Source organism: Dermacentor albipictus, chromosome 3 (assembly GCF_038994185.2).
Source record: "Dermacentor albipictus isolate Rhodes 1998 colony chromosome 3, USDA_Dalb.pri_finalv2, whole genome shotgun sequence".
Taxonomy (NCBI): Eukaryota; Metazoa; Arthropoda; class Arachnida; order Ixodida; family Ixodidae; genus Dermacentor; species Dermacentor albipictus.
In genome coordinates, this window is record NC_091823.1 from 155,353,622 (window position 1) to 155,374,817 (window position 21,196).

The 21,196-nt window shown below is 49.1% G+C and overlaps 1 protein-coding gene across 4 annotated transcripts in view; it reads right to left on the bottom strand.

Moving 5' to 3' along the window:
* The window catches only part of LOC135920569 (uncharacterized), a 150,842-nt gene that overhangs the window by 64,587 nt on the left and 65,059 nt on the right, over positions 1-21,196 (bottom strand). For all 4 annotated transcript variants that reach the window (XM_070536199.1, XM_070536197.1, XM_070536200.1 and 1 more), the window contains exon 6: positions 4,367-4,478. In XM_070536199.1, coding sequence (XP_070392300.1) covers positions 4,367-4,478 — 112 coding nt within the window. The remainder of the gene's footprint in view (positions 1-4,366; positions 4,479-21,196) is intronic.

Here is a 21,196-nt window from a genome sequence, read left to right on the forward strand (position 1 = left end):
TCACTTCGCCACGTGAGGGTGAAAGAAGGTGATAATAAGGAAGGCCCTAGTGAGAGCTCTCCCTCGTGAGGCAGCGAATGTCCGCTCATACATAACTAGCTTCATCGGTGGCAATCCAAAGTGTCACTACATTGAATCAGTGCTAACACATTACCGTAGACAGTCATCGTGAGATGGGTTCTGCCGCAATTTGTTACATATTATGATCAATGTTATAATGATTGTGGGGATTATTATGTACTGTCACGAGAACGAGACAGAGTTGTGACGGTCACAAGCGCAGAACATTGATTAAAGAGATTGAGGTGATATCTTTTTTTGTTGCATATATACATACATAACCTATGCCACATACGGAGTGGCAGTGTGTGTGCGTGTGTGTGTGTGCGCGTTTGTGCGTGTGTGTGCGTGTGTTAGAACTTGAGACTGACTCCAACCAAATAACTGAATTTTATTAGCCCGACGTTTCGGAGCCCATTCGGCTCCTTCTTCAGGGGGTTGTTCTTCGGGGGGTGGCGGTGTGCCGCTTTTAAAGCGTCTTTTTTGAAGAAAGGAGGGGGGGGGGGACACGGGAGGTGGGGAGACACTCCACAGACGGAAAGGCGGGGGGGAACAAAAGGAAAGGGGGGATTGTGTTGTTGACCGCTTCCAAGGTGCTGCGATGACCGGTGCTGGGTGGAGTGCTCACGAGGGTGCCCTTGATGGGCCGCGGGGGGGGGGGGGGGGAGAGGGAGGGTTACAGGGTCGCGCCGACGTTCTGTGTTGGTGAAACAAGCGGGAGTCTATCTGGCTGTGCGTCCTTTTCTTCTTTTCGTCATGTCGCCAAGGCCATGGACATAGACCGAGGGTAGGTTGCCCTTCACACGGTTTATGTTATTCTCCGTATTCTGAATGTGCCATGACTCCAGTAGTAGTCTCTTTCGCCAGTTCGTTTCTGTTTGAAGGATTTCAGTTTCCTTGAAAGCAATTTTGTGGTCGGCGACTTCAGAGTGTTCAGCGACGGCGCTGCGAATACGGTTGAATGTCCTGACGTCGTTCTCGTGTTGTCTGATCCTTTCTTTTAGATTTTTGGTTTCCCCGATGTACGACGCCGGACAGTCAGCACAACTGATTTTGTAGACGACGCCTTGAGCTTTTTCTTTTGGTGGACGATCTTTTGGTTTAGGGAGGAGGATATTGAAAGTGTTTATTGGTTTGTGCGCCACTTTGAGGCCTTCTTTTTTTAATATTCGGCTGAGCGCTTCGCTGGTACCTCTGATGTACGGGATGGACACTCGCTTCTGGGGTTGGGGAGAAGTAAACGGCTGAAGGTCCCGCATTTTGCTTCTTCTTTTTTGTTGTCTGGTTGTCTTTCGAATGAAGTCATCTGTGTAGCCATTCCTCTTAAGTTCGTTGAGAACCGTTCTCTTTACTTTCTTTAGATCCGATTCCGATGAGGAATGAGTTTCGGCTCGTTTGAATAAAGAATTTACAACAGACGCCTTGTGGTTTGCCGGATGGTCGGATTGGAAATGAAGATAGCGGCCTGTGTGGGTTGGTTTTCGGTAGACTGAAAATTTTAGAATGCCGTCTTTTCGTGTAACTTGTACATCTAAGAATGGGAGTGATCCGTTCTGTTCGCGCTCATATGTGAACTGTATATCCGGGTCTATGGAGTTTAAGTGTTTCTGCAAGTTTTCGACTTGGCTCGTCTTCACGATGCAAAAACAATCATCCACGTACCTGAGGAAGACTTTTGGTTTCGGGAAAAAAGTATTTAACGCTCTCTCCTCGATGCTCTCCATAGTCAAGTTAGCCATGGCAACGGAAATTGAGGCCCCCATAGGAGTTCCTTTAACCTGTTTGTAGTAGCTGCCTCGGAAGGTGAAATAGGTATTGGACAGGCACAGTTCGAGAAGGCGGCAGATCTCGTCTACACTCAAAGGGGTTCTCTCACTGAGCGTATCGTCACGTTCCAGTGCATCTCTAGTTGCGGAAACAGCCAACTTAATGGGTACTCTTGTGAACAGAGAGATTACATCAAAAGAGACCAGACATTCATCATCTTCGATACGGATTTTTGATGTCAGTTTGATGAAATTCTCGGAGTCGCGCACGTGCGATGCTGTCCTTCCGGTGAGTGGTGATATGATCTGATGCAAGTAAGTGGATAGTGATCGTAGTGGGGAACACGAAAAGTCTACGATTGGTCGTAAGGGGATTCCGGGTTTATGGAGTTTTGGCAAGCCGTAGAAAGCTGGAGCGGATCCGTTCCTACAGATTAATTTTAGGTAGAGATTTCGAGAATTTGGGTGGCTGCGGAATATTTCAATCAGCGTCTTGTTCAGCAACGACTGAGTTCTCGTAGTGGGGTCCTTCTTTAGTCTCTCGTAATCTTGGCTGTCAAGTAGGGCGGACGCCTTATCCTCGTAGTCCTTTATGTTCAAAACAACGGTTGAGTTCCCCTTGTCCACCGGTAGGATCACAATGTTGGTATCTTCTTTCAGCGTTCTCACTGCTTTTATTTCGTCGGAAGTTAAGTTGCGTTCTCTTCTGCGGTTGTTATTGGACCTTATTATGCCCATTGCTTTCAGTCTGACCTGTTCCCGCACTTTAGGGTCTAGTTGCTGGATGCCGCTCTCAAGGGCGGTGATCATCTTGGGGAGGGGTGGGTTATCTGTCGTAACATTGAATTTTTGACCTTTTGCCAGGATTGAAGTTTCTTCGCTTGTGAGCTTTCTCGATGATAAATTGGTTACTGTGTGCTTGTTTAACACTCCTGTTTTCTCTTTTTCGTTGATTAGGGAAGAGAATTTCTTCTTCTGCGTTTGACTGTGTTTCATTTCCTCTGAGGACGCTACGGCCTTTGCAAACGATTCAATTGATGAAAAGAGATGGGGTACCTTGTGTTCAAGTTGTCTTCTGGCGAAGAACGCGTCGACTTCTTTCTTCCGGATCAACATGTGGCACTCATGTATCCGTGCTGTCACCAATCTTTGCTGGGCCTTGTCGATGATGTCCCGGCCTTCTGGTGTGTTGATTGGTTGGTGTAGCTGGAGACTTCGTGGCACGACGTTCTTGTCTTTGCATTTCCGGGTGAAGTCTAGGTGTGTCTTGAAGGTGGATATTCCTTTCACTGCTTTTATATAGTTCTTTGCAAGTTGCACTGCCTCTAGCCCGAAGTCTGCACGTAAAGACTTGAAGCTAAACATTTCGACAGAATTGCCTGTCTGGTTGGGAAATTGATTAGAACTTGAGACTGACTCCAACCAAATAACTGAATTTTATTAGCCCGACGTTTCGGAGCCCATTCGGCTCCTTCTTCAGGGGGTTGTTCTTCGGGGGGTGGCGGTGTGCCGCTTTTAAAGCGTCTTTTTTGAAGAAAGGAGGGGGGGGGAACACGGGAGGTGGGGAGACACTCCACAGACGGAAAGGTGGGGGGGAACAAAAGGAAAGGGGGGATTGTGTTGTTGACCGCTTCCAAGGTGCTGCGATGACCGGTGCTGGGTGGAGTGCTCACGAGGGTGCCCTTGATGGGCCGCGGGGGGGGGGGGGAGAGGGAGGGTTACAGGGTCTATGTCCATGGCCTTGGCGACATGACGAAAAGAAGAAAAGGACGCACAGCCAGATAGTCTCCCGCTCGTTTCACCAACACAGAACGTCGGCGCGACCCTGTAACCCTCCCTCTCCCCCCTCCCCCCCCCCGCGGCCCATCAAGGGCACCCTCGTGAGCACTCCACCCAGCACCGGTCATCGCAGCACCTGGGAAGCGGTCAACAACACAATCCCCCCTTTCCTTTTGTTCCCCCCCACCTTTCCGTCTGTGGAGTGTCTCCCCACCTCCCGTGTTCCCCCCCCCCTCCTTTCTTCAAAAAAGACGCTTTAAAAGCGGCACACCGCCACCCCCCGAAGAACAACCCCCTGAAGAAGGAGCCGAATGGGCTCCGAAACGTCGGGCTAATAAAATTCAGTTATTTGGTTGGAGTCAGTCTCAAGTTCTAATCAATTTCCCAACCAGACAGGCAATTCTGTCGAAATGTTTAGCTTCAAGTGTGCGTGTGTGCATGTGTGTGTGTGTATGTGTGTGTGTGCGTGCGTGCGTGCGTGCGTGTGTGTGTGTGTGTGTGTGTGTGTGTGTGTGTGTGTGTGTGTGTGTGTGTGTGTGTGTGTGGTGTCTGTCATGCCCACATGCTTTCTACTGGCTCTTACTTCCACGCAACGACATTACATGATGCACCAAATGACCCATCAGTCAACGCTTCTGCATCACGCGGTGTGTGACATATACTACACATGCTACAAAGTGGGCGAATATCCGGAACAATGTTAGCCGCTATAATATAGCGCCGAATTGAAAACGTGACGTTGTGGTGCTGGACGAACTCACTATTCTGGTTTGCGAATCATAGTACAGGCAGCTGCTGTCCCAAGCACCTGGCGGCTCCGGCTGGTTGTTGCCGCCCTCCGTAATAGTCAGAATGATTATCACGCTTGCCATCCTGCGCAGAATCAGCACGATTGTGTTTCCATTCGCAGTTGACTACTGCAGGCGCGCTGCAAAGCGAAATCTTGTTGCTATAGGTTGGGGAAAGCACTGTGATACTGCGAAGGGAGAAAACCTGTACTCATTTGCCACACGCTGGAGGTTAATTCTACAAAAGAACTGGATCGTTAAGAAAGATGGGCTTCAATTCTGGAATTGTAATATATTAGTCTCGAGCCATGGTTGACGCACTAGCAAGAAGCAATGTTCAATTGTGTCTGGCTGTAGTTTTTTTACGAAACTAATAAATATACTAATCAAAACGCATTACGATAGGCAAACGTAATTTGAGCTGCTAAGATAAATGGCAATAATAAGCAGTGGTTCCTAAATTGCCAACATGGTATCACTGACACGTACAATTATTTACAAAACTCAAGCATCCCTATTCCCTGCCACGCGAGTGTTTAACACGCCTGTATGCAGTTCTCAAACAACATCTAATTAGACGTTTAGCGACAATTTTCGATACACTAGAAAATAGTGTAAAGAATGAACGCTTGAGTTTTGCTTTATAAAAAGCCAGCATATTTGCATAAGCGCTTAGTTATCCCACGCAATATAATTTTAAACTTGGCATGAATAACTTACCGGCACCTGTCTTTGATGCTCCATCTATAATTACCTGTCTACAAAATTGATCGAAACCACATGCACTGTGGGATTCAATGATATGCGAAGCATTTGCAGGTACCCTGTTATGCTGTTTCGTTTGCGGTCTGGAGAAAGTTGCCACTTAGGTGACGAATATTTATATAAGGCGAGCAATTGTGTAGGTGTGACGAGAGCGTGTCCATTACTACAGCAGCAAGGCGGCGGTGCTTGCATAACGGCTATGTCATGGCCCGCATTTATTGTACTCAGCTGAAGAAACGTTACAACCTCTTGCGTTACGACCTGAATCAATACCAAATGTGGTAAAATATTTGAAAATAAACAACACTCTCACTCTCATAATATTCTTGCTTCTAAGCGACCAAAGGAACGCGAAATTTAGTGGTAACATTGAAATTAGCTGGTGCGTTCCCTTCATCTGTCTGACGTCACACCCACACGTTCTTCCTTCTGTATTAAAACTGTTTTATGCAACGCATGGACCATTCTTTAAGCATTAGTCTGCTTTCACAAGAACGAATCACGCATGCTTCCTTGGCGCAATAGATCGATGGCCCTCGTTCAATCACACCTTCAAGCAAGAAACCTCTGGGAAGCGGAAGCCCTGATTTTAAATATTCTTTGTAAGGCTGACGTGATTAAATCTCACACCTATGGTTCTTGAATGACGCCTATATAGTTAAGTCGTTAGCACGTATAACAAGGCCTAATTACCATCTATATGATAAATCTGCTGAACAATATGCGGTGTTACACTAACAGGAATGAGCGATTCAAGTCTATCTGAACTCTACTCATATACCGTCGGTGTATCTTTTTTTTTCTTTTAAGGAGCACCCGCCGTGGTTGCTCAGTGGCTATGATGTTGGGCTGCTGAGCACGACGTCGCGGGATTGAATCCCAGCCACGGCGGCCGCACTTCGATGGGGGCGAAATTGAGAACACCCGTGTACTTAGATTTAGGTGCACGTTAAAGAACCCCAGGTGGTCTAAATATCCGGAGTCCTCCACTACGGTGTGCCTCAATATCAGAAAGTGCTTTTGGCACGTAAAACCTCATTATTTATTTTTTTAAAGAGACTGTGCTTTTAATTTAGTATCATTTAGCCTTTCCTAGAATGCTTTCTCAACTCTTCGTAACTTCAGCAAGGCAGACATGAGCACCCTAGCAATCTGTTTGATATTTAACTGAAATTCTTTACTGATCTTTTCGACTTCTACTGCTAAACTCAATGATCACGCATCATTGAAGGATAGCATGGTGAGAGGATGAAGCGATTTCCACAATATATAGCACCATCTATTTTCTGTGTGAAACGTTGCTGTCTTTCTACTGCAATAGCGAAAGTGGCCGCACAAGCAACGTCGGAAGGATTGGCCACGTGATGGTAACTGCCTCGTTTAGTCCCTTCACGCGAACGTGACCTTCGTTCTTGCACCGCTGTTATCTTGTAGAGCTGATTTTGATCGATTGATCTTCGCTTACAGTTCCAGCACGTGACAACACACTACATGCCTCAACAGGCCTCATAGTCGAATGATTTTCGTCACTGAAGCATCGAATGACGCGGACAACTCTTGTTTCGTGCTGTATACGAGATTCGGTGGGCCAAATGGCGTACTTTTATCGACAAATCTCCGAACAATGATTGATCATTTAAGACTGCCCAACTTGACCAAGTCTCGCGCAGAGACCCGCTGCATTACCGTTAACTTGATTTCATGAGTGTTAAGCACGCCCAAACTAGGGAGCGGGCTTGGCCCATTGCTTTTTTGGTATTTATGAACGATTTACGTGACTGGATTTCTTCCCTAATCAGACTTTTCGCTGACGATTGTGTAATTTACCGCAAAATTCATTGCCACCATGACCGCTTAGCCTTACAATCTTACTTCGATTCAGTAACAGCATGGTGCTCTGCCTGGTTCATGCAACATAACCTTTCGAAAACAAAATTTATGTCTTTTACTAACAGTCAGTTTCGAACCGAAATGGCGCATACTTTAAATAATGCTACAGTCGCCTTGGTAACTACATATAAGCACCTCGGTGTCCACGTTCATTCAGAGCTAACATGGAACCACCATTTAACCTAATTCTTGCATCCGCTAATCGGAGATTAGGGGGGTATTCTGTAGGAGCCCACTTGTCTCCTCCTCGCTCGTACAGCTGCATCCCATCAGCAGCGGCCGGAAAAGACAGTCCGCTACCTGGACTCATAAGAAATAACTCCCCGCCCCTCTAGATCTCCTGAAACATAATTTGAAGCATGCTCCTTGTGACCTGTGATTACGGGTGTTCTGTACACTAATTGAACCTAAAACTGAATATGCTTCGGCCATTGAGGCCCTCATCAAGCATATATAATAAAGTTGCATCATTGCAGAAACTCGCGCTCCGTTTCATTTACTCAGATTACTCGCGTCATAACTGCTTCACAGCATTTCAGAAACGCGCAGAGCTTCAAGAACAATGTCACCACCGAGAAGCTGCGCGTTTGTCAATTTTTCAAGAGCTGTATCATCACTCCACATTTCATGATAACATTTTTCGTTTGCCTTCCATCTTTGACCGACGCGACCATCCGTTTAACGTTCAGCGCTTGTCATGTACATTTAACTACGCATATTCTTTCATACCACGCACCGTAACTGACTGAAATGCTCTGCCTCCACGTGGTGCTACTGCCATTGATCCCGACAAGTTTTGCCATCTGTTCTCTGCCTTACTACTGCTTAACATGATGCGTATATTATTGTCTGATGTTTGGACTGTTTGATTACTTTGCATTTGTAATAATGTAGATCTCGTTGTTTCATTCATTTATCCTGTTGTTTTGAAGATGTATGATTGGTATGATTTTTTACTACTGCCGTGTTCATGTTACTGCTTCTTTTGTTCCTTGTTGTGCTTGTCGGAAGTAACAATATTCGGTACATATATCATAACGTCACATGATGTGTGCTCAATTTTTTTTTCAGTTAATCTGTCCTGTATTCTTTATTTTATCTATTGCCCGCAGCCCCCCTCCCCATGTAATACCCTCAGCCGTGAAGGCATTTAGGGGTATCTTGTATAAATAAATATAAATATAAAATAAGCGGACAGAATAGGATGCATAATGCGTGTCTAATGTCGTCACACTGCATTGACGAACACTGAAAAAAGTATAGTCGCATCATTAAATCTAATTTTCAGAAAATTTGTTTTGAATGACAAGGTCCCCTTGAACTATGTCTTCATTTCTTCCTTAATTACGAGAACACGGGTGCGCTCACTTGCTGTACATCGCATTCTTCAAGCTGGCACGGCCACTGTTCAAAACCAGTTCGCATATATGAACAAAGCGAGAACAATACTTGCAAGTTGACATGTTCATTTCTTAAGTTGTTATCTTTCTGAGTTCTAATAAAGTGGGACTGTATTCACAAAAGCTCAAAAGAACAAATTTCAGCAATCGTAATCTGAACATTTTATTAGCGAAGACGGCTGATCAATTCCAATGCGCGCGTACGAATAAAAAAAATAATTGCGGGCTCGCAACATTCATATGGGGACCGATTACCAGCGAAGCTGTTTAGGCTTCATACATGGGTACATACATGGGCTGCACACGTTATGAATGAAATCACAAATTTTTTATGAGGAACTCCAATACACCGACACAAGTGCCGCCGCGGTCACCCCACCTCCCATGCATCTGCAAAGACTGCTGCTGTAGCCGCGCCGGCAACTGTGACGCACGTGATGTTATAACCATAAAAGCGCAGGTCACGTGCACAGGCGCCGTCGCCACACTCTTTCCCCATCTCCCCAAACGTGTCTCCATTACTGGAGCGCGGTTGCCAGACACTTTCCCCATCTCCCCCTACCCGTCTCCATTGCTGCAGCTTGGTCACCACACTATCTCCGTCTTTGCTCTACTCGTCTCGATTGCTCCAGTGCCGTCGCCCCAGCTTTCCTCTCTTCACCAAATTGTCGGCTGCGCACGCACTCCTGTCCACACGCAGTGTCCCCAATGCGGACGCAATCCGCCCAGGAGGAGGAGGAGGAGGAGGAGGAGGAAACAGGAATAGACGGAAAGTAGGAAGGTTAGCCAGTCCTCAGACCCCCTGGCCGTAGTAGGGAAAGGCGGCACCGGGAATGAAAGATAGCAGGGAAGAGATATTCCAAAAAAGGAAAGAAGAGCAAAGAAAAGGAAAAAATAGAGGAAAGGACGGCACGGCACTGTTTAAATGCTGTCTCTATGACAAGTAAGACCCGTGGTCCTCAAAAAGCGCAACAACGCTTTCAAAGCCTTTTGTGTGGAGAACGGTCTGAGTCAGTGTCCCTGGGCCCTTTCCTCCGACAAAGGGCGTTTTTCAAGACAATCTAACACTCTTCGAAGTTCATTCCGGGGCGCACTGAAGCGGGGACTCTCACACAGAAAGCGGGCGATTTTTTTCTCTAAGCAACAGTTATCGTAGGTAGTGCTGTTGGCCATTCCAATACAAAATAAGTGAGCCGCCCAGGGTACCTCTTATGGCAAAGCATGCGGGGGAGGCATTTGCACCGACAATTGTTAAAATCCATAATACGAAATTTGAAGGCTGCTGTACACGTGTGTTACTTTCGTGATATGTTGGCTGGCGCAGACACTCTGCCTCGCACGGCAGACTGCATACGGTGATAAGTGTGGCGCGACGACCTCGCTAATTGAGAGATCGCGAAAGGAAGTGCGTGGGTGACGCGTGGGTGACGCGTGGGCGCGATTCACAGCATCCACCGCAGACAACCTGTGCTCGTGTAGCGCTTTGTTTTCATACAGATAACGCACGCTACTCAGGTGCCATCTCGTAGCTGTCGTCACCAAATAGCCCCAACGTGCGCCATACTACGTTTCTCTTCTCACGCTTTCGTCATACCCTCCTCTTCCGCTTTCCTCCTCGCGTTCTCTTCGTTCTCGCCACTTTTTTCATCCACCGCTGCGCTCCGCGATTGCTCGCATTTTTCGCTGTGGTCGTTCGCCCGGTTATTAGGGAGGACACCAAAGCCGGTGCTCGCCGCAGGAACGGGCGACTAAGAGCTGCGCTTTAAAACCGCTAATTTGACTCCTTTCGTAACACGCACACCATTATGAAGTGTGTACATGTAAAGGTGGTGGAATATTCACACAAATGTTTGCTTCATGTTTCTCATGAGCCTGTTGTAATTTAATATTTCTACATTTCCAATTTAAAAGAAACAACAAATTTTCCTTGTGCTTTCTTTGGCATCGTGGTTATAAATGGCAAAACATAGAGCCACTTCAGGTCCGTTGACGTTCTCGCTTAGTGTAGCGATGTTATCTTCAACGCTGTCAAATCTTGCCACTTTGTTGAATTCACCACTTTGGCGCCTCCAATTTATCCACACGGCTTTTGTGTGGCCTCTCTGGTTGTCTGAAAATCCGTGCTTGTCAGAATTCGACTGCATCTTAAATTAAGAAAGGACGCTGGATCGGGGCAACTGTGGCCATGATTTAGCAGTTCTAGCTCGGTGTGTAATCTAGGTGCACCTCAGGCCCGCGGTGCAGTGTACTGAAAGAATTCGCGCCCACCCACTGAGCCATAATGGCAAGCAAGGCTCAAGCAGGCAGCAAAAAAGCATAACGGTGTCTTCACTCCGCTGTCCAGCCATTGAGAGGAGCACGAAGGCCTGTTCATTCGGATGTTTTGTATTTGACCAAAGTTGACCGGGCGTCTAGAAAACGCGCTTCTAAATATGTGAAATCAACGTCATTCTCTGCAATGCCTGGTCTCTGAAATGTGAATCATTATTCAGCAAAAAAACTGCGGGCTTAGAAGTATATCGAAGAACCTGATGAAAGGTAATCCGGCGCGCTCCCCTGTGGCGACCTTTATGACTTGTGCACTTTGCAGACGTAAAGTCCCACAATTTGTTTTTGTTGTTTGATTACATATACAGTGTGTGCGATGGAGTGAGGAGCTCTGGGATGTCACCATGGTAAGGTTCTAATGGTGGGCTGTCCCTTCTCTGTGTTTCCCAGTGCTTATTATGCGGGCAGGTCAATTTCGCTACCTTGAAATAAAAATCATTTAAATGCGAAAAACTGATCAGCTCTCATGCTTTTCCGAGTGGCTAAATATTTATACTTAGCCGCGACCCATCAAGTTCCGTGCCGCTGGCTAATTACTTTCACATTCATACTCCAACACCTTCACACGCAGCGGAATTTCCAGACTTAGAGAATTGCGCCGGGTTGGGCGGGTGTTCCAATTTTTTTAATAAAGAATATAATATGGTTCTAGTCGATAAGGTCTTCGGACGAATAGTCAATATCTATAACAGTGAATATTTTTCATTAGTTTTCGACTGTTACAAATCGCTGAGTGGGCGCATCTTAAAACAAAATTGGACCGAAATACCGATAAATGTCCTCCTCCTCGCTCTGATACTTGCAATAAAACATGAGGCATTACGTATAAAAACACACTAATTAGCACAGGAAGCCAGTTTTATCTGGATAAATAGGTATCAAGCACAATCATTAATGAGTGGACACTAAGCGAATATACCAGTTATCTGCTGCTAGTTCTCCATTTCTTATTTTATTAAACAACGTTTCATAACGTGCAATGCATCTGGAAATGGAAATATACTTAAATCTAAAGTCTGCTTCAAACTAAAGGTAAAAAAATAGCTGCTGATTATTAGAAAATTGTTATAGATGTATTCAATATTTCATTGCATTTGATTCCCTCCTAGCGCTATTCAATTCTCATTCGACTGTATCTGGAAACTTACTCTTCGCACAAACCCTTGCATTTTTTTGTTTATTAGGTCGTAACACGTAGTGTCACCATATATTCAAACGGGGGAACATTCTGAAACTGCACCAATGAATTTTTTTCGTTTTATAATTTCCCAGTATTCTTAGCAGTGGCCTAATTCAGACCCTAAACCGTAAACTGCAAACAACTCTATGCTAATACCCAAGCTACAAGGGCAGCTTTACTATGGTTAAACATAACTGTGGTTACCTCGTTCAACCATGGTTATTGGCAACCGTAGTCCACCAGAGGTTACACGAGCTATCCTGTTCACGGTTAACCACATGATGACATGTCACGTGATCGCTTGCGTGCAGGCTTGGATAACTGTCCCGCAAAATCCCATTACAATAGCTTTTTTTGAGCAAACAAATTGCCATATTAAGAGTACTAGTGTGTTACATAGATTTCCGCGTTTCAGTTCCTTATCTAACCTAATTTTAAAATAATCTGCAATCGGTTGTCGCAATCGGCTGTAAAGTTGTTTTTACGGCCGACAAAATCCGTTGGCCTCAAGCTGTTGTCTCTTTCAAGTTCGTACATCGTGTCTATAGTGAGTTCCATGCCTAGCAGTCAACGCTGTGGAAGCTAGAGAGACTTCTTGCAGTGGCTTCGTTTGCACTTGAATATACTTCGCTGGATTTGAAACGCAATTGTGTGCAACCTTTTTTTAACAAGGTTTAATTAAACCTTAGAAACAAACACACTGCGGTATACGGCTACTAATGCGTTGTGTTAGAACATGTTTATTTTTGTTGTTCTTTTCGGATTTTTTTATTCGAGACCCCTCGCGTGGAGCCTCACCTGTCTGCTCTCGCGAGCGAACGCTGTTGGCACGCAACCAAGCCTGGACGGAACGCGCGGAAAGATAAATTTTCTTGGCCGAACTTCTTGCGTAGCTTCCACAGCGTGGACCGCTGTGTATGAAAAGGAGTAGACGTTCACGTTTCGCTATGTGTTCTTTCTTTGGCGAAATGGCGTGTCTGATTGGCGTCTTTACAATTTTTTTCTTCTATTTGTTGCGTCGTCATTGCGCTGTGTGTCTGGTTCCTGGTGAACTGTCGTCGGTTTCCTCACGACGGTTCTTCGCCCGCCAGAGCATCGTCTCCGTGACAATCGGCTTTTGTGGCCCGCAACGTTCAAGCTATCCAGGACATGGAACAACAGAGTGGGCTGAGCAACGCCGCCGCCAACTAATGCTCGCAGTTTTGCTATTTAGCGTAGGCGAAAGGCCAGTATGGATGTATGCGCGTGAAAATTCGGGGCACGAAGCAACCACGCGTGACGTGCTGTAGTAAAAAGGATTTAAACCTCCGTTGGTCGTGGCAGACCAAATGAAACGCGTGAGGGGAAGATGCTTGCGAAGCGCCAGCGCTTTGTTCGATGTGCCGTGCGCCATTGGGCCCGTTTCCGAATCGTCGTGTGCCCTAAGCCGATGTTGACAAGCCAGCTTAGCGGTCAACTGCGGTTAGCGGCCAAACCGCCGTTTATGCTGCCGTAAAGCGGCGCTAACCACGTTTAGCGATAAACGCAGCTATGATAACTTCTGTTAAGTTCGTCAAACAAGATATCGCCGGACACGACGGTCTTTCGAATAATTAATGGGTAAAAGGCGTTCGCTCACGCTGGCGCTTCAAATTGTCATGAAGGTACATCACGTGGCTGAGGAGACAGTATGCCACTGAATGACGCCTCCATACCACTTGGGTGTGTTGTGTTCCTAAATAGCGCTGATGCGATTAATCGCCTTTGGAAGGAACAAAGCGTCAATGGTTTTGTCCGCTGAAGCCCGCTCGAAGCGACATTCATGGATGCTAAATGCATCTCAGAACTTCTGTGGTTCTTGCAGCGCTTACAGTAATGAGGACAAAGTGAAGATTTACGCTGGACATGCGCTGACTATGAACCATGTTTTTTTACTGGAAAACATTCGCATATATAGGCATGCAACCACATTAGCAGAAGAGATGAAAGACATCATACCGAAAACATTGTACATGAATGCATCACTACATTATCGCCGTTATCACAATTTACACGTGCTAGTGAGGTAACTAAACGCAACGTCACTCAGTGCGGGGGACAGTAGGCTAACACACCTACCTATTTTCCGTATGATGTAGAAAGCGCCGATTACTTCCTTTGCAAGCTGCTGTCTGTGAATGTTGTGACTACCTGCTGTCCTGTGAAAATTGTTGTGCACCTATTTCTGTGAAGCCAGTGGTCCTTTCACGGCAAGCGAAGTAATCGAGGCTTCTCATATCAGACGGAAAGGAGAGGGATGTGCTAGCCTGCCATCCATCCGCCTTTGTGACACTGAGTTTAAGTACCTCGCTAGGGCGAGTATTATGGTAACCTTGATAATGCAGTTATGCATCCAAGTAGAATTCTTTGGATGTCATGTCATTCGGTTCTTCTGATAATGTTATTGTATCCATATACACACGAATATTTTTACTAGCAAAATATTGTTGCTATTCAGGGCATATCGAGTGTGCTTCTTTCCTTAGTGGGCGCTTTGTTAGGACTGCAAAAACTTAATCTTGAATACGCCCCAACTTGCTTAGTTTACAATTTTAATGTATCCCAAACCTGCTCTTTCCTTTGAAAGCGAATAGCTTTGCCTCGAATAGTCTTCACTCTTTCGGCTGCTTTAGCGGTAATTCGGTGGCATGAAAGGGGTCGGACTTTGGGCAATGAAGTAGAGGGAACGTACCCAGGGAAAGGTTAGAAGTGACAGAGGGGAGGCGGTGCCATCGTGCTTGAGATCTCACGTAACCAAATGGCGGGCAGGTGCTAGAAAGAGGAGGGACCCCGCTATTATGCCGATTCGTCGTCGTAAGGTGAGGGAAAAGGTGCTTGTTTTCGGGCAAAAGAATGGCCCCGAAGAAATAGAACAGAGAAGGAGGGAGGTTGTCGTTCATTTGCTCGCTTATTCGTTCGTCTCACGTGTCTCTAGCCACCCGGCGGTGCCCAGCCAGTAGCAGACGATGGGGTGAGTGAGTGAGTGAAGTAACTTTATTTTGGTCCAGAGAAGAGGCAGGGGAGACCCCGCGCCACCCGGCTAGTCCCACGTAGGAACCGCCAAGCAGAGCTTGACGGCCCGATCGCGCACACTCTGTACGGCCAGGGTTTGGTCGTTGAGATCGGGGCTGCCCAAGAGCGCAGCCCGCATATTCTCGCTGAAGATGGAGCCGATGGCTTCACACTCCCACAACACATGGTCCAATGTTGCCCTTAGTCCACAGGCAGGGCAGTCGGCACTTGGATATCTTTCGGGGTATATGGCATGAAAAACCGCGAGGTTAGGGTACGCACGGGCTCGTAAAAGTCGAAGGGTAACCGCCCGCGTCCTACATAAGGCGGGGTGCGGGAGGGGGAAGATTCGTCTTGAGAGATATTAGTGCGTGGTGATCTCATTAAACGTAAGCAAGCGTTCCCCGCGGGGCTGAGGGACTGCTGAGGCGGCGCGGTCAGTGAGTCCTCGCGCGGCCTCGTGTGCGCCCTCGTTAGGGTTAGAGGGAGAACCCTCAATCGACCCCACGTGAGCGGGAAACCAAAATAGAGAACGCGGAGAGATACTTTTCGCGCTTTGGAGAATGCGGAGGGCCTGGGGGGAGACCATACCGGTTTGGTAGGCATTAATGGCTGCCTTGGAATCACTATATATTGCCTCTCTGCGACCATCCAGCACAGCCAGCGGGATTGCAACCTGTTCGGCTACCACGGGCCTTGAAGTGCGTATCGTAGCGCAGCAAGTGAGCCTTGAATTGGAGTCTACGATGGAGATGGCGAATGCCTCTTGTTGGACATATGCCGCGGCATCCACGAAGCTTACCTCAATGTGGTTATTCCGGACATGCTCGAGTAGAGCTCTACCCCTGGCCCGACGTCTGCCGACGTTGTTTGCGGGGTGCATATTGCGGGGCAGGGGCGCGATGGGCAGTTGAGACCTGATGTCGCTGGGAATCCGCATGGCGTCAGGGAACTGGTCGACAGGATTGAGGCCCTTCTCGTCGAGTATCTTGCGGCCCGTCGGGGTGCCGGATAGCCTGAGCAGCTGTGAGTGCTCTTGTGCCTCGATAATCTCTTCGAGCGTGTTGTGGACTCCGAGCTACAACAGGTTTTCGGTTTGGGTGCTTGCAGGCAAGCCGAGGACAAGCTTAAAAACCTTGCTGATGAGTGAATTGAGCTTGTTCCTCTCAGCCACATGCCAATTATGCATGGCCGCCAAGTATGAAAGGTGGCAGAGAACAAAAGCATGTATAATGCGGATGAGATTTTCTTCCTTGATTCCCCGGTGCCTGTTGGCGATCCTCCGAATGAGGCCGAGAGCACTCTCCGTCTTGGCGGTGATCTTTCTGAGTGCGGTTGCATTGGAACCATTAGACTCGATATACATCCCCAATATTCGGAGTGAGTCCACTCTAGGCACCGGAGACCCGTCACCAGTGAAACATCGTATTTCGCTTTCGGACGCCGGTTTCCAATCACTATGGCCGCCACCATTGGGTCTTTTCTTGTAGAGAAGTAGCTCAGATTTTGATGGAGAACATCTGAGCCCAGTGGGGCGGAGGAAGCGCTCGGTCGCATCGATGGCGCTCTGCATGGCGGCTTCAACTTGTCTGTCGCTCCCGCCGACGAACCAGATGGTGATGTCATCTGCGTAGATAGTATGGTTGATTCCTTGAATCTTCGCGAGCTCCTTAGAAAGCCCGATCATTGCGATGTTAAATAATGTTGGCGAGATGACTGAGCCCTGAGGCGTGCCGCGTGAACCGAGGGTGATCTCTTGCGAAAGGTATCCTTCGATCTTGAGCTTGGCAGTTCTCTGGCTGAGGAAGGATCGGACGAAGTCGTAGACCCTCTTCCCGAGCCCGAGGCCGGCAATAGACTGGAGAATGAACTCGTGTGAAATATTGTCGAATGCCTTCTGCAGGTCTAGTCCAAGGATGGCTCTGGTATCTCCCGCGCTCCAGTTGATGATCTTATGCTTTATCAGCTTCATGGCGTCCTGTGTCGAGAGGCCGGCTCTAAAACCAATCATATTGTGGGTGTACATGTCATCGGCCTCGATGTGCACCTTGAGTCGGTTGAGCAGGGCATGCTCTGCAACCTTACGAACGCAGGACGTCAGGGAAATTGGTCTTAGATTCTCTATTCCTGGTGCTTTACCGGGTTTGGGGATGAGTACCGTGCAGGCCGCCTTCCACTGTGTGGGGACCGGTCCACTGCGCCAGACTTCATTAACCTTTCAGTGAGGAAGTCGATCGACTCATCATCGAGATTCCTCAGCATCCTGTTAGTGACGCCATCTGGACCAGGGGCAGATTTGACGTTGAGTGAGAAGAGGACATCTCGGATCTCGGCCGCGGTAAAGTCCTGGTCTAACACCGGCACCGCACACCCCGCGTAGTCCGGGAACTGGGTAGGGGCAGAGCTATCGGCGACCGGCAGGCACTTGTCTATGAGCCTGTCGACAATCGACACGTCCAGGGTAGAGTCCGTAGCGAGGTGGATGGCTCGTGCGAGGGATCGTCTCTGGCTGGATCTGGTGCTGCCCTCATCGAGAAGGTGTTTGAGCAGACCCCAGCTCTTGCCTGATCTGAGCTGACCCTCGACGGATTCGCAGAGCTCATCCCATTGTTGCTTACACAGGTTCTTGCAGTGATGTTCGATCTCCCTGTTAACTTCTGAAACCTTCTTGCGAAGCCGTCTGTTATGCTTCTGCCCCTTCCATCTCGTGAGGAGGGCTTGCTTGGCTTCCAGCAGGTGGGCCAATCTGCTATCCATCTTGTCAACGTCGAGCTCAGTGACGACCTCCTTGGTTGCTGCCGCGGCGTCATCCCTTATCCCTTTGCACCAACCTTCAAAATCTGTCTCCGCCATCGGTGCGCGCTCGGCTCTGATCTTGCGGAAAACGTCCCAGTCGATCAACTTGAATTTCCTCGTCTTATAGCGAGCTATCGGGAGGGAGACTTCGATGACGTAGTGGTCACTTCCGAGGTCTAGAGCCGTGCTGACCCACTTGACCTCCCCTACGTTCTTGACAAAAGAGGAGTCTGGGGTAGTGTCCCGGCATGCGGAGTTGCCTCTCCTAGTGGGGAAGTCCTTATCGGTGATAAGGGTCAAGTCCAGTTCCATCGCAGTCTGCCACAGTCCGCGTCCCTTGGGCGTGTCATGGGTGTACCCCCACACCCTATGTGGAGCGTTGAAATCCCCGACGATGACAAGGGGGTGCCCACCGGCCAGGCTGACGGCCCTCTTGAGGAGAGAGTTCGCCCTCGCCCTGCGGTAGCTGGGGCTGCAGTATACGTTGAGGATATAAAGGCTGTTTCTTCTGAGGCCCTTTCTGGGTGGGTTCATGAGGATTTCAGTCATGACGTACTCGATGCTATCACCAACTGGGCCGAGGTTGCGAGAGAGGCAATTGTACCTTTTGCTGACAAGGGTAGCAACTCCCCTACCTCCTGAATGTGAGGATACTACCAGATAACCTGCGAGTTTGATAGGAGTACTAGTTGCAACTTCCTGAATAGCGATGATTTGGGGCTTAACCATGAGAGTTCTTAAATATTGCTGCAGAAGCGGCCTCTTGTTGGGAAACCCTCCGCAGTTCCATTGCCAAATACTAAAGTTCTCATCCGCACTATCCATGGCTAGGCTGAGAGGAGGCTTGAACGGCCCTGAGAATCGCGCCCTCCGTCGGTGGTGCTAGTACATGACGTCGTGCTGCGACTTGCGAAGGAGCGGGGCTGGGTTCTCTCCTGGCATCGACCTCCTCTAATTTGCTTATCCGTTCACTGAGTGCACCTAAGCCCATTTTTGGGTGCGATATAGCTTCCTGGACCTTTGCTAAGCTAGCCTGCATGCTAGCGAAAGCATTCTTGAGTTCTGAGAGCAATTTTATAGTCTCGTCTTCCTCTCTGTTCTCTACCGCTCGACGCTTGGGCGCGCGCGCCGCGTGGGATGTCTCGGATGTATCCATGGCGACCGGGGCCAAAGGGGGTTGCGGCGAGGAGGGTGAAAGTGCGAGTTTCCTAATCTCCGCCATCTCCGCAGCTAGCCTGCACATTTCTTGTCTAACCTGCGCGTTTCCTTTCCTCAACTCCTCGTTAACTCGTCGCAACTCCTCGAGCTCATGTGCGTGGTGCGAATCGCGAGGCGGGTCATCACCTCTTGGACCCTCACGTCCCCCTCGAACCTTGTCGGCCCAGGAGAGCGTGAACTTGCTTCTAAGGGCGGTGGGCGTGCGGAAGCGGGACCTGGTCCGCCTCGACGTGTCGCGCCCCGGCCTGGAGCTGGAGCGAAGCCGAGAACCGGAGCGTCCCCGGGAACAGGCCCGTCCTCTGGACCCACGGCGGGAGCCGGAACGTGCCCTGGAGGCAGAGTTGCCCCTGGATACGGAACGGACTCTCGAGCGGCCCCTGGAACGGGAGCGTCCTCTGCGCTGAGCACCCGGAGTGGACGAAGCCTGGACGAGTTCCGCAGTGTCCGAGCGCTGATGAGGGGACGGTGACACGCCACCGGCCATCTTGGCGCGCTCACTGCGACGACGACGCACGATGTATGGGACCTTGAATCTTTGAGCACAGCCCTTATTGGCCGTGAGATGCTGGCCACCACAGAGCTTATACACTTGGGGGTGCACTGATGCTGCTCATCGGGACTAGGGGCACCACAGCCACGGCAAATAGCGTCAGCTGGATTGGGACACACGTCGGCGCGATGACCGAGGCGGCCGCACGTATAGCACACGTCGAGTTGCTTGCGGTAGAGTGAGCACTGTATGAGTAACGGTCCATACCTGACAAAGTTCGGTACACGATGCCCGTCGAACGCGACGATGACCGTGCCGGTTTGAGCTATTCTCTTCGCTGCTAAGGCGAGTGGATTATTGGTGTTGACAATCTTGGCATCGATGATGTCAGGGCCGTCTTGAAGAGGGATGTTGCGGATCACTCCCTTGCACGTGGAATGCGGGGCCGTCTCGTAGGCACTGAGCTCATATACCTTGCCCGAGATGAGCATCTGCCTCATCCGGACTTAGCGGGTCGCATTCTCGCGCTTGGGAGTACTAGCAACCATAATATTTTGCTGTAGATTCGGGCATAGAGTATCTTGGCATAGATCTTCCTGACTGATGCCAGCGGCGGCGAGTATTGCGTCAGCCACCGTAACAACGCCAATCTTGGAGATATTGAGTCCACCTCGCGGCCTGATCACAATCTTGATATCATCTCGAGGAAGTGAGGGCATTCGTCCCGCTCGTATCACTCTGGATTTTAGCGCAGCACCGCCTGATTTGCCACGTCGCGCTCCCGGCTGGGGCGATAGCGCATTAGTGTCAGCCGTGCGTGTTTTCGAGCCAGCTCTTCTGGCCCCCGCAGACTGCCAGCCTTGATCTTGGGTAACCTCTTGCGGGGAGATATCCTCCCCCGCCACTTGATACTCCATCTTGAGTATGAAGCGTACCCCGCCTTCAAAGGGCCAGTACGCGGCGGGCAGATGGTTCACGAAGCGAAAAGCTCGGTCTCATAGCTCGGGCACGGCCAGGAGGCTCGTGGCCGAGGCGCGAGGCGCGTGGCCTCGGGGAGCAAAGCTCGGCAATCGTCCGTAGGCTTAGCTTGGCGGCCGCCGCCTTGCTGCTGTCAAAGCGTGTAAATATGTGAAAAAGAAACTCACAGCGCTGCGGATGGTCACTCTGAATGCCGCTTCTCGAGCTGCGTCGAATAATGCAGACGTTCGGGCGCTTCCTGATTGCAGTCCGCAGGAAGTACGCGTTGAATCGGGAGCTCATGTGGAAAAAGTCCGCTGAGTTGGCCCCCTTGCGGAGAAAACCAGACGATGCGGTGGACGAGAATTCGTAGCAGATTGTGGTCTCTCGTGCAACTGAATTGAGATGGGTGCCAAGGAGCCGTTGAGGGTACTGTCGCTCGCTCGCTCATCCGTAAGTCTGTTGGGCTATTCGCTTACAACGATGGTCATCGTTGGTGGTTTCTGCTAAATTCTCTTTGCACGATAACCAACGCTGGTGGTGTTTCTTTGGTGCCATCTCTTGTACCCTTAAAGTGCGACAGCTGCAGCACCAGTGGCAGGCTCCATAACGACAGCGTTCTGACTCCTTCGGCGCCATCTCACTGCTTGCAACGCTTTGCCTTCGAGCGAAAGTGAGTTTTTGTTTCGACTTGGTAATTTCCTATTACCACGGAAGATTGGGGCTACATGGTTTACACTAAGCGGGGT